Source organism: Rousettus aegyptiacus, unplaced genomic scaffold (genome assembly GCF_014176215.1).
Source record: "Rousettus aegyptiacus isolate mRouAeg1 unplaced genomic scaffold, mRouAeg1.p scaffold_m13_p_4, whole genome shotgun sequence".
NCBI classification, from domain to species: Eukaryota; Metazoa; Chordata; class Mammalia; order Chiroptera; family Pteropodidae; genus Rousettus; species Rousettus aegyptiacus.
In genome coordinates, this window is record NW_023416307.1 from 99889928 (window position 1) to 99903719 (window position 13792).

Consider the following 13792-nt stretch of genomic DNA (forward strand, 5'->3'; position numbering starts at 1 on the left):
ATTATTGAAAGGGCAGTGTTGAAATCTATGATTATAATTATGGATTTGTTTATTTCTCCCTGTACCTCTAGCAGTTTTTGCTTCATGTATTTTGGAGATATGTTGTCAGGAGCAAAAATGTTTAAAATAGTTATGTCCTCCTGGTGAATTGACTCCTTTATATTATTAATTAACCTTCCTCATTCCTGGTAATATTCTTTGCTTTGCAATTGACTTAGTGTGATATTAATGTAGCTACTTGAGTTTTCTTTTGATAAGAAATTATACAGTGTATCTTTTTCTACTTTTATTTTTTTATTTTAAAAATTATTTTACGGTAGGATATGCTCATAAAATCAAGCTAAGGATCAATATAACTTCTAATTTTGCTTACAAACTAAGCCTCAGCTTTTAGTGTGTGTGTTTACGCATATACACTGGTGTGTGGTTTAAAATGCTTTCTCACAATTCTTTTGTCCCCATATATTCCTGGTTCAAGTAGGTGCTCAGTAAATTTTTTTTTAATTAAAAGTTTTTTATGTACTACCTGCAGAAAGACAAGTAGACATTCTATTTTTTTTTTTTACCCTATTTCTGCTTCATATTTAAAATGTATTTCTCATAGGCAGCATTATTGTCAGGTCGTTTTATTTTATCCAGTCTCACAATTCCTAACTTACAATTAGGATATTTAGACTGCTTACTTTTAACATGAATATTAATATGGTAAGATTTAAATCTATCATCTTGCTATTTGTTTTTACTTGTCTCACTTGTTCTTTGTTCCATTTTCCCTATTTTTATTTCTTTTTTAAAATTAAATGCTCCTTATGGTATTTTTTCTATCTCCTTTGTTTGATTATTAGCTATAATTCTCTGCTGTGTTATTTTAGTGCTTTACATAGGGTTTATAGAATAATCTTTAATTTATCACAGTCTACCTTCATTGAATATTATTTCACATATAGTATAAAAACTCATATTGGTTTACTTTAATTTCTCCCTCCCAACCTTTTTGCTATTGTTGTCACATATTATTTCATTTATTATAAATACCATACTACACTGTTATTATTTGTATTAAAACAGTCCTTTGTCTTTTAAAGAGATTATTTTAAATATAAGAAAAATTCTCATATATTTGCCGATGTGATTACCATTTCCATTATTGTTCATTCCTTTTATTGATATCAGTTCCCTCCTCTTCAAGTACTTCATGTGACATTTCTTGAACCATGAGTCTGATGATAATGAATACTTTCAACTTTTGCATGTCTGAGAGTGTCTTTATTTATTCTTTTTGTTTGTTTTATTGATATTTACTATGGTTTTTGTTTTTAATTTCATAGGTTTCTGCTCTTTTTTTCTTCCTTATTCTTGTTTTGGGTTTCCTTTGATGTTTTCTTTCTAGTAGCTTACAAATGTAGGATTTAGATTGTTGATTTGAAATCTTTTTCATATATATTTTTTCTAATCGTGATCTCTTTTTACTAATTTTTTTTTTATTTTTCAATTACAGTTGGCATACAATATTACATTAGTTTCAGGTGCATAACATAGTGATTAGACATTTATGTAATTTACAAAGTGATCACCCTGATAAATCTAGTACATCTGATACCATATATAATTATTCTGATGTTATCGACTATATTCCTTATGCTATAGTTTACATTACCATTACTGTTTTGTAACTACTAATTTTTACTTCTTAATCTCTTCCCGTTTTTCACCTACTCCCCCATACCCCTTTCATCTAGCAACCATCCAAATGTTTTCTGTATCTATGAGCTTGTTTCTGTTTTGTTCATTTGTTTGTTTTGTTCTTTAGATTCCACATGTAAGTGAAATCATATGGCATTTGCCTTTCTTTGTCTGAATGACTTAACTCCACTCAGCACAATACCATCTAGGCCCATCCATGTTATTACAGATGGCAAGATTTTATTCTTTTTTTTTTTTTTTTTATGGCTGGGTAATATTCCATTGTATATATGTACCACCTCTTCTTTATCCATTCATCCATTGATGGACATCCAGGTTGCCTCCATATCTTGGCTATAGATATAGTAACATCTTTTCATATTCTTATTTGCCATCTGTTTTCTTTGGTGAGGTATCTGTTCACAGCTTTTGCCCACTTTGAAGTCAGGGTTTTTATTCTCTTAATATTGATTTTAAGAGTTATTTGTATACTTGACGCTGTTGGTATTGTCACTTGAATCATTATTTTGTGATAGAAAAAAAGGCCTTCATTAAGACCTAAGCATTCTAGGCTGCAAAACGTGAGAAAAAAATTTTGGGGGTAGGTAATTGGAGAAATCATCTTCACCTGAAAAAGAAAAAAAAAGAAAGATGTTCCCCTAGGATTACCTTGATCCAAAAATAATTTTAGGCTGCCTCTTAGATATAGGAACCTTCCATGCTATAAATCCCTCCCACAAAATTAGCTTATGCCCTGTGTTTCTTAATGATTGTCTTTTTAAGTAGTGGGGAAAGACATAGCATTGCCTTTCTTCTGTGTCTTCCTAAGAAGTCTGTGGGTTAACAAGGGACTGTGCTGTAATCAGCAGTGGTGACAATACACCTGTTAGCAAGATACCCCAACTTCCTGAGAACTATTCTGGCCTAGAGTATTCTGTAAAAAATAGTCATTAATGCTATTGAAGAAAAATGTGTCCCACGGTACATAACGGCGGCATTATATTCTCTGGGTTTTATTCTACTACTCTTTCATTATGCATCCGTAGATTTATATCATGGAACTTTTTTATGCACCAATTCTTTTGCAAATAATTTTAATTCTCCCTTTTATGAGAGTGAGGCTCCGTGTCCATGTATTCCTATATAGAATAAAGGAAATTATTGTTTTTAATGCATACTTGAAATAAATATAATGGGTATCAGCTACAACAATTTCTAACTAGGAGGTGAACACCTAGTTAGATGAAGAACATCATTCCTTGTATAATTTGAAAACATCCTGTTTCCATGACAACTTGTACTTACCAGCTTGCCTGGTAAAAGAATGTTTGTATTCTTTCTTTGATAAAAGATTCGACCAAGCACTTGGGTTCCAGTTTTTTAATTCCAATAATTTAATTGCAGTTTGGGGCTATTTCTCTTTTTTAACATAGCTTCTTTTGAGGGAAAGAAACTTAAAGACTCACTTTTAGAATAAAAGGAGAGGATTCACAGACCAAATGCTAATGAGCATAGGAAATAAAGTTATTTTTGCAGGTTGTAATCCTTTTTGCTATCTTTTCGTTAAATTAAATCAAGAGATGATGCAACAACTTATTAAGATAAAGCTATTTCTGTTTGGCAAAGAATGATTAAGTTATTCATTTTCATCTGGACATTATGATTATTAGACTTGTTTCCTCAATGCTAATCTTGCCTTTATGGGTAGTTTCTATTTGCTTACACTGAATTTTGATTCTTGCAATGAGTGGTTTTTCTTCAGAATGAAATATAGGAAATTATTTGCATCATTAACTTTGCTTTTGCAAAATATGAAAAATGATACTGTATTTTATTGACAAGATTATATTTCGTGTAATACAAAATACTTCAGTCCAATAAGCAAGGAAACATGACCTTTGGGCATTTTAGAAATGATAAAGAATCCACTCAAAGTTAGGACAATTGAGGGTTTATTTCTGGAAGTTTTTCAAGGGACAAAAATGCGTCTTAGCTATCTCTAAGATCATTGAAAACATTTGTGACAGTAAACATTTGTGACCCAAAACACACATGCAAAGTGATCTTTGGGGGTGCCATATTTATCATAACCCCCATTAGAGACCACATTTTGTAATGGACCGAATATGATCAATGTGTGCCTATTTTTCACTTCCCAGAAAAAGACACTATCTTACCATGAAAACTAAGAAACTCTTAAAGAAATATAAGTTGCATAATTTGCAACTTAACATTATGTGTATAATATGTAACAAATGAAAACCAACAGGAAAGGAGTAAATCATTGACGGTATCATTCTGTATTGGGAGTATGCAATGCCTACTAATGGTAAAAGAAAAGAGATTAAGTAACTGCTGAAGTTTCATTGGCTAAAATGCTATTTGAAAGCATCTTCATGATCCTAATGGAGCACTTTGCACAGTAATTATAGTTCTAAAAATTTTATGCAATTACAATTTTTTTTCAGAAAATAATGCGGCTTCTCAAATCGTAGAGTACACTCGGCTCTTAAGAAGTAAAATGACTTATAAAATATTTCAATGTACACTTTAAAATAAATGTTTTAATCATGGAATGATTTATTGTTCAGATACTTATTGAGTATCCACTACACAAACAAACTGTATAATATTATGTGAGGACTACAAAGGTGAGCTCCTCAGCCTTAAGGAGCTTAGGCTAATGTGGGAAATAAGGTACAGGTTGTCATCATATATGTGACTCATCACCTAATATTTTGCTTTGTAAGTTGATATTTTCTGTATCAGGATTTCTTATGGTACTGTATTTTATTGATGTGATTATTTATACGAAGTGATTATTTAAGCTTAGAAAGCACAGTGCCCTTATTCAGAGCACTGTCTTGAAAAACATTCACCTAAATGATGTCTGAGTAATATCTGAAAGTTTAAAAAACAAAAAACAAACAAACAAAAAATCCCAAACCAACCAACCAACCAACCAACCAACCAAACAAACAAACTTATCCCTAAAGCAGCTTCTTAGCTGTAAAGAAGTATCCAGCTCAATGTTGAATTATGCAAGCACTTGCCAGCTGGCAATGGGGATTAGAGGACCCCACAATAGATGCAGAAAACCAAGTGAAATGGGCAGTGCTCTGTGGATATGCTCTTGGCATGACTAGCCATTCCAGTTTGCCCAGGACTGAGGAGGGGTCTTCTGTGCTCAAATCTTGACAGAAAACAACAACCTACACTGTGTGGCATCTTATGACTTATGCAGGGCCTCCCAACTGGACAGCAATGTAAAGCAAGTATCATTAACACACTCATTTTTCAATTGAGAAAAAAAGAGACCCAAAGAGGTTGAACAATTTGTCCCAAATCACACAGCTCCTAAGTGTGGGCTTGAGTACACATTTTTGGACTTCCTTCTGCTCACACTGCCTCTCTACTGTCCATCTTTTCCTTTCCTTTAAAAACTGCCAAAGACCAAGTCCAGGCCTGCCGGCCTTCCTCTTCAGGTCCAGTTTCTGATCTGAGTGATCCTCACATGTCTGGTTCATTGGCCTGGGAGAGCATTAATATCTACTCTTTGATAAGGAGCCAGTGATTTGCAGAGTATATAATTGCAGGGCTGCGTATCGTGGAGACAAACCTTGGTAACAATCTAAATGCCCGACACTAGGGGTCGGTTATATGAATCATTGGTCCTCTAATCAGTAAAATATCCTGTGCAGCCACAACAAAGTTCCCTTCATATGAATTCTTCGACTGGCCACAGGGCCAATGTTTTTGAAATCACTGTGACTCTTTCTTAATCAAGGAAAAGCATGGTTACTTCCAGTGCTCACTTTGTCAGGGTAACAGGTTCCTGAAGAAAGTAGTTTGGGTACCTGCTTAGCCATCACTTTGGAAATCTAGATTTCTTACCCCATTCAGGGTTAGGATGGTCGACCGATCTCTGATTGAACTTGCCCTGGCCCTTGAAGGATGGTTAGAGAATTTGGGCACACAAGAAAAGAAAGCTCTCAGGAAAAAGAAGGGAGATGCGAGTACACACAGTGTGTTTACTCAGTGGGGAGTAGATAGATCCCTAGCTCAGTAAAGTTGAATCTCCTCGTGCCAGATGCTGCACTAGGAACTGAGGAGATGGGTGGAGGAGAGGGTCACAGACCAGCCCTCAGGAATTCATGTAGTCACAGACTTGAGGATGCTCTAAGGGGAAGAAGGTATATCCAAATATATTTATTTACAAACACATACATTTAGTATATATTTACATATTTCCAAGCATATGTAAATATAGGTATACATACACACATATATAACCAAAATATAAGGAAATATACTTGCAAATGCTATTTTATTTTTTTTCTCCCTCTTTAATTCCGCACCTCCCCAAACACACACACTTCCACCCCTGACCCATGGATGTTGTCATTTCCCCCTTAAGAACTGGATTTCTGAAGGTAGGGTGTCCCCTCCCACACTCTCACAGTATGAAACCAGGGCCTGGTGCACCTGGGACATGGTGGGTGGTTCCACCTGGGTTGTTAACCCAGGACCTTCTGTGAGCAAAGCAGAAGTGCTAACCACTACACTATGGAGCCACCTCCGCAACTGCTTTTAGAGAGGTGAATTAGGTGGGGAGGATTTCAAATGCTAGACTGGAAATTTCAGAACTCAGCCTGTGAGAGACAGCCATTTAAGGCTTTTGAGCAAAGAGGAAAAAGGGGAAAAGTGCATTTTAGGAAAACTAATCAGCCATCCACAAAAATAATAAATTGGCAGAGGAGAAAGACTAGAAATTGAGAGATGAATGCATACTGTTTTTAATCAATAGCTATTGTATACCCAGTTCATTTCCTTAACAGCTCTTGGTAGTATGCCATCCATGTGGCTGGCCGTATGCTAGGCTTCAGAACAAGATACACAAGAGGGGCCCAGCCTTCGTGGACAGGATGTTCTGGTGTGGGAGACAGGTAGAAGATCAGTGCAGCTTGCTGTAAAAGGAATAATTAGGGAAAAGGGAGGACCTGCTCTAGAGTTGGAGGGCGGGTAAGATCTTGCCCAGGAAGCCTGAGTGGGAGAAGGGGCCAGCCATGGAAAGCAGAGAGGTTGGAGGTTTAGGAGAAGAAACAACATGTGCAGATTCCTCTAGACTGCTGAGAAGCTTGGAGGAAGGAAGGAGAGGACAGCCATGTGTTTGCAAAGGCAGGAAGGATCCAGAAGATGCTAATCCCTGTTGGGCCCTGTAAAGAGTTTGGGTTTTGTTCTGAGAGCAGTAGGAAGCCAGTGAAGCACAGTAGGTAGGCATGATCGAATCAGTGTCTGGGACAGTTGCTAAGGCTGCTGTTTGGCAGTGGTTTGGAAGTGCAAGTACTGGAAGCAGGGAGACCAGTGAGGGGGGTGTTGTGCTTGGCTGGAACTCAGAAAGTAAGACTGAGAGTGGGTGGTACCACTAGGAATAGAGACAGAAGATCAATACTAGGGGTGCAGGAAGAACAAAAGATAGACTCTGTGGCTGATAGGTAGATTTGGATGTGGAAGGTGAGACAACTGAACCTCAATGTCACATTTTCCATGCTTGGTGACTGGGAGGACCTCAGTCTCCTCACTGCAAATGCTTAATTCTTTCTCCTTTATCCTTTTTCCCTCCACTTGCCACTCGGAACCAGACTTCCAGAGATCTTTTAGATTCTAGATAATACCATTGGTTGAGCTTTTTCTGTATGTAGCTTACAGGATGCATTAGACATATTTCTCTTATATGCCTCAGAGCTGCCCCTTGAGGGAGTTCTCATTATTTTCTCCATGTTCCAGATGAGGAATCCGGAGCACAGCAAAATTAATAACTTCCTGAGGTCACACAACTTTCCCATGGCAGGATCTTGGTTAGAGTGGGATTCAGAATCGTTTTAAAAGTGATTGCTTTTTAAACCATGCTACAGTCTCCCCTGATGACCCCAGATTCCTAGAGGAGTTTCAAGTCTCCCAGACCCCTCCAAGCCATCGCCCTAGGAATGAGCGACTGCAACACTTACTTGCCTTTGCTGGAAGCTTCAGTCAGGGACTTGTGCCCCAGGCCTGTGCCTCCCTGTGCCTCCCTGTGCCTCCGTATGTCCTGTATCTAGGGAGACAGAGGTCTGCCATCTAGTGGCCGCTGCCTTCCTTTGTCTCCGGAGATTGTAAAAGGAAAATGCAGTTCCCACTACAAGACAGACCTGCATATTTATAGCATCACACTCTGTAAACAGGAAACTTCTCAGACTTAGAGAAGGAGCCCTGTAACATAAACACAGAAAATTGCCAATGAATTCCTCTGTCCATTCAACAAGCTTTAAAAAAAAAAATGCATACATACACAGTCATTCCAATGGAAAGTAAGTTCCCTGAGACATGGAATATTTTTCTGTATTGCTCATTAATGAATCTCAAGAGCCCAGGACACTGTGGCATTTGCATAGCAGACATACAACAAATATTTATTGAGTGTGGAATGACTACCTAACATTTACTGCATCTTACTATATACTAGTCACTTGACATGTACATTTTTTCATTTCATCTTAACAATGACTTGAGAGGTAGGCATGGTCAGAATGCCCATTTCTTAGATGTGGAGACTGAGGCACAGAGAGATAAGAAGCTTTCTAGATTTGGGGAGAGCTGACTTTGCACTCAAATTTTCTGACTTTAGAGATCCTAGGTTTAACTATTGGGCATAGTGCCTTCTGTGTACATCTACTGTGTGCCAGGCCTTGTCTGTGGCATAGCCACTATTTAGACAAATGGTAGTAACTCCAGGGAACCACCAGCCACTTCTCTCCAAAGTTTTGACTTCATTGAGTGTAGTTTCCCTTCCTGCAGTGCTATGTCAAATGGAGGGAATTCAGGAAAGGCTGGCTGGCCAACAATGAGTCCCTATTACTTGTGAGCTCAGTGACTGCATGACCTTGCACAGTGTCCCAAACAGTTTCCTTGTTGGTAAAAGGAAGAGACTGAGTTAAGATACCTGCCTTCCCTTCCAGCTCCAACATTCTACTGTTCCTGTGACTCCCAGAGAGCCTGATGTGAGTGGAAAATAGAGGACCACTTGTTACTAGGCAACCAGCACCCAGCTCACCCATGTTGCCATGGTGATGATGAAAGTTGGGCTGATGGGATTACCAGCTCCTGCTAATTGCATATGAGAGCTCAAGGTCTCAGTCTCTTTCTCGCTTGCTTGCTTGCTTGGTCTTACTTTCTCATTCTTTTAAGAACTGTGAGGAGATCTCCCCCATCTGCAGTGTCCTCAAGGCATCCCTATTGCAATGGAAAGGAAATGGAAATGGAGCTTGGCTCTATTTCTGAGTAGCTGTGTGATATTGCATAGGTTACTCGGCTTCTCTGGGCCTCCATTTCCCCATTTTGAAAATGAAGGTATTGGAATAGTGATCCCTGTCTAAGGCTCTTCCAGGCTCTCAAATCTTTGATGCCTAGGGAGCATGTCAGGGGAGCAGACCACACTGTTACTAGGCAACCAGCAGGCACCCTGCCCAAGTTGCCTTGGTGACTGGATGCTGGAGGGGAAGGGAGTAGCTGCTGCAGCTAATTGCTTAATTATTTATGAATACCTCAAGTCCTTTTTGTTGTTTTCGTTGCTAGGGGCTGTGGGGTTACCTTCTCTTCTTCCCTTCTGCCACCCCAAGTCGTCTGAGTTGCGTGTTTACTCAGTGGTAGAGCACGTTGGCCTGGATCTCAAGCTACCCACGTTCTAGTCCTGCTCTGTCATTTTCTAGAGCTGTGGCCTCAGGTAAGTCACCTACCTCCCTGGGCCTCAGTTTCCTCATTTGTAAAGTGATGGGTTTGCTTAGGTAATGTACAAATTCCCTTTCTACCCTGAAATTCTAATTCGTGCTGTCCAGTTACAAAGTAGAGAAGACGAGGGGAATTTTCCTAATTTGTTATCTTCTAAGGATGATTCTGAAGAGCAATAACAATAGTTAAGTCTCATACATTTCAAACAGGAAAAGAATGAAAGTTATGCTCACCGTTCTCTCCTTGCCTCTCAACTTAGTCATGTTGCCTGAACTCTTTTATTAATCTAAAGGTTATTTAAAATTTTTTTGCATAGCACCTACTTTCAAAATATATTTGAGGGGTTGTATTAGATATATATGTGAAATCAGGCCATTAAAATAAAAATAGCAATAGAGTAATATAAAAATGGTGATGCTTCTTCATTAGTTAATACTGATGTTGTGATTGAGCATCAGATGTAATGTTGAGCATCCTGGAAGTGAAAGCAAAAAGAGACGGAGGTACATAATTGTTACTCAATAAAGAAAAATTGCCAGACTGTTCTTAGTTCTCAGTTCTGAAAATAATTTATCATGTGGTGCATACTGTCTTTTAGAAACTTAAGATGAAACTATTAAAATAACCTTTTCTTGCTGAAGTTGTTAAAAGGTAAAGAAGTTAAAGTTGACGGTTTCGACTAATTTGAATCATTATAAAGAAAAAACTCCCTTTCTACCAATGCCTTAGGATTTTATAAAGATAAATGTTCCTTACTAAATATAAGTTTTCAGAATCAACTATTATTTATAAATTAGTTACATATAAATTCATGTAACCATTTTTTTGTACAGTAATTTAGCAATATGTATCAAATTTTTAAACACAGGCAAAAAATTGACTTCAAAACTGTTCTGAAATAAACTTGTGCAGATTAGGAAAGACATTAAATACAAAATTGCTATGGAAGCATTATTTGTAAAAGAAAATGACTACAAACCACAGAAATCTTGAGGGTTAGTGAATTAAATTATATTACTTCTTCAGAATGGATTACTTAGCAGCCCTTAAAATGAAGTAGATCTATGTTTTGATATGGAAAAAATCTTCAAATATATAATGTAAATTAAGATAAGGAGGTTCAGCAATGGTATAAAATACTTCTATTTCTGTTTTAACAGATATAGATAGGTATGTAATTTATATATCTAGATATATGCTTTTATGTACATACTTGCATTTTTTCTAGAAGGAAGCTGTTAACAGTGGTTTCCTCTGAACAGAAGATTGATAGTCTTGGGATGAAGGGAGACTTACTATTCATTGCCTTATGTTTCATATGTGGTCCTGTCAGTTTTTTAGTTGGACAGGCAAATAGAGCCTGGCAGTTAAAAGCCTAGACTCTGGAGTTTGAATACCTGTGTCAAATTCTGGCTCTGTCACTTATTAGCTGTGTGACCTTGGGGTTAATTTAACTTCTCTATTTCTCATCCATAAAATGGGCCAATAATAGTAACTTCCTCATTGGATTATTATGAGAATTAAATGAGTTAATAAGTGTAAAGTGCTCAGACAAGCTAAACAACGCCATATATGTATTTTCTTGGGGGGGAAAAAAGGTGAAATTTTAAAAATGTATCTAACCAAAAGGACCTCCAATATCTCAAAGTTGGAAGAACTTTATAACTACATCGCTGCTTCCAGATCATGTTGCATAGAAATTGTTTGAGGCAGGGATCAAAAAGCAGTGGTCTTGCGTTCACTGTTATTTTATCTGGACTTGAATACCTTTTAGGGAAGGCACCTACCCTGGGATTCAAAATAGGTGTTCACAGTGCTGTGAAGACTGTGAATGCATCTGGTTTTGCAGCTCCCATTCTATTCCATCCCAGTGAATGCTCAAGTTAAAAGCAGAACAAATGTTAGGCCAGGTGGAAAATCTATGAAGCGATAGAACTGTTACAGGCTAGGGACTTTCCAGAAATTCAAAGTTAAAAGAGGTATCCATGCCCATGCTGGTTATAACGTGTGTTCACATGCCCTCATGTCTCTCCTCTTTTGAGAGAGTGACAGAGACCTGGCCTGGAAAGAGGCTGTGCTAGGAAGATCCCTCAGGAATCTTAATGGCGTTAGGGACTTCCTCTTTGTTCAGAGGTGCAAAAAGCAGAGGGTTCTGTGTTCTAGACTGCCAGGTTTCCACCTCCATCTTTGCAGGTACATTGGGACAAGCACGGAGTACTTCAGCTGACTTTGGGAACCTTCCTCTGAAGTTGGCCACACTTCGGGCCAGGCGTAGGCACCTCACTATGGGCACATGGTGGCCCCAGAGAGGGTGGGATGAGGGCTCTAGTCCTTTCAAATCGGCTGAGTTTGGAAACATGCTGTCACCATGAGGAATTCAAGGCTGACCTATTGCAATTTCATGCCTGAGTCAGTAGTTCCTGGCTTCTGTCTGTCAGGTCCTTTCTGCACTCTTGGGCACTCCAGTCTCTTTATTGATTTGGCCAGAGGTTCCCCTTGTATCTTTCACATCCAACTATGCTTCCATCTCCCCTTTCATCCCTCCACCCCTACTCCAATCATCTACCAACATTTCCACCCATCCCTCAGTCTGCTGATATATCTATCCGCCCCACCACCACCACGTGCGTCTCAGACTCCATCCACTGGTCCACCCAGCCATCTCTCCATCTTCCTGTAGCCTGTCCATCCAACTCGCCAACCTCCTGTCTGTTCGCTTGATGGGTCCTCTGTTCCTTTGAGCCGCAAAGCCCTCGAAGGCGTCCCCGGCCGCAGCTCTGCCCTGGCTCCGCGGCTGTCGCTGCCAGTGCCGAATCGGCCTCCCACCTCGCCCTGGGCCGCCTGCTGGTTTTTGGCGGCCCCTGCCGGGCGGCGCCCCACGCGACGTGGCTCCGGGGCCCGGTGGGCTGCGGGCGGCGGGCCGGGGCGGGGCGGGGCGGGGCGGCCGCGGCTGGGGGCGGGGCGCGCGGGGCGGGGCGGGGCGGCCGCGGCGCGGGGCGGGGCCGGGTGACTCAGCCGCCGCTCGCCCCGCGGTCCGCGCGTCCGCCGGCCTGCCAGGCGGGGCGGAGAAAATGGCGATGCCCCCGGCCGCCGCGCCCCCCGCCGGCGCGCGGGAGCCGCCGAGGCCCCGCGCCGCCGCCGCCGCCGCCGCCGCTGCCCCCGCGCCGCCGCTCGGCCTGCAGCAGCTGTCGGCGCTACGGCCGGAGCCGGGCGGGGTCCCGCTGCACTCGCCCTGGACCTTCTGGCTCGACAGGTGAGGGGGCGCGGGGCCCGCCCGTGTGGCCCGGCCCCGCCGCCGCCGCCAGCCCACCGGGCCTGCACCGCCGCTTTGTCTCGGGCGCCCCGGCCCCGCCGCCCCGGGTCTCGCGCAAAGCCGGGTCGCAAACCGAGGCTTGGGCAGGGGCGAGCGGCCGTCCGGCGGCCTCGTCTCACAGCTGAGCGAGAACAGGCGCAGCCCCAAAAGTTTCGGCAGCACGTTCCCCCTCTGTTGCCTTTTAAAAGAGCGCCCGCGGGCGGCCGTCCCGCTGGACAGTGGGAGATGGTGGGCCAGGCGCGGGTAGTCGTTGTAAAGTGGGGAGAGTGATGCCATCCCGGTTACCCCCATGGGCCTCTCGGGGAGCTCAGGACACGACCTTCGCGGTGACAGCTCTGGGGAAAGTTGACCAATCTTCCCGGGAAGTGTGCGGTGGTGGTGGTATTGCTGCACAGCGGGTGCCTCCACCTGCCTCCGCACCGGCGCTGCCATGGACACCTCTTTGGATTCTTTCTCATCCACGAGCTGGTATTTTTTGAGCACTTACTGTGGAGCCACACGCCTGCTAGGCTCTGGGGATTCAGTGTTGAGTAATACCTCACTTTGTCAGTAAAAGTGGGGACCATCACTAGCTTTCTCACGGGACAACTCACGTGCCACCTTCTCAAAAATGCCTCCCTGACTACCGCATCTAAATAAGCACACTCCCACCCTTCAACCATTCTGTAATCTCCTGCCCTCCCTTGTTTTTCTTTATTATGCTTAATACCACAGCACTGCATTATGAATCTGTTTGCTTTCAACGTCTCAATGCCTCAGCACTTAACGACAAAGAACAGAGACTTTGCTTTTGACTTATCCCAGTACCTAGAATCGTGCCAGACACATAGTAGGAACACAATAAATTTTTAACAGATGAAGAAATTGATGAATGTAAAGCCCTTTCTTGGTATTTGCCATACAGTGAGTGCCCAACATGACACCTCAGAGTTGCCCCAAGAGCTTATGGAAATTTGGATGACTTTGTATCAACTATGGTTAACTGTTAGGACAAAATGTATGTGAAGTTTTATGTGAAATTTACTTAATAGT

At 41.3% G+C, this 13792-nt stretch overlaps 1 protein-coding gene across 3 annotated transcripts in view; it reads left to right on the forward strand.

The window, feature by feature from the left end:
• Positions 1 to 6056: 6056 nt before the first annotated feature.
• EIF4E3 (eukaryotic translation initiation factor 4E family member 3) overlaps positions 6057 to 13792 on the forward strand; it is a 192704-nt gene continuing 184968 nt past the window's right edge. Inside the window, exon 1 of one of the 3 annotated variants that reach the window (XM_036219381.1) lies at positions 6057 to 9442. Coding sequence is in view for 1 of the 3 variants with exons in the window: in XM_036219380.1 (XP_036075273.1) it covers positions 12519 to 12700 (182 nt within the window). In the remaining 2 variants the exon portion in view is untranslated. Of the gene's footprint in view, positions 9443 to 12518; positions 12701 to 13792 lie in introns of those variants that run through there. The other 2 variants (XM_016141495.2, XM_036219380.1) reach the window with 2 other exon arrangements.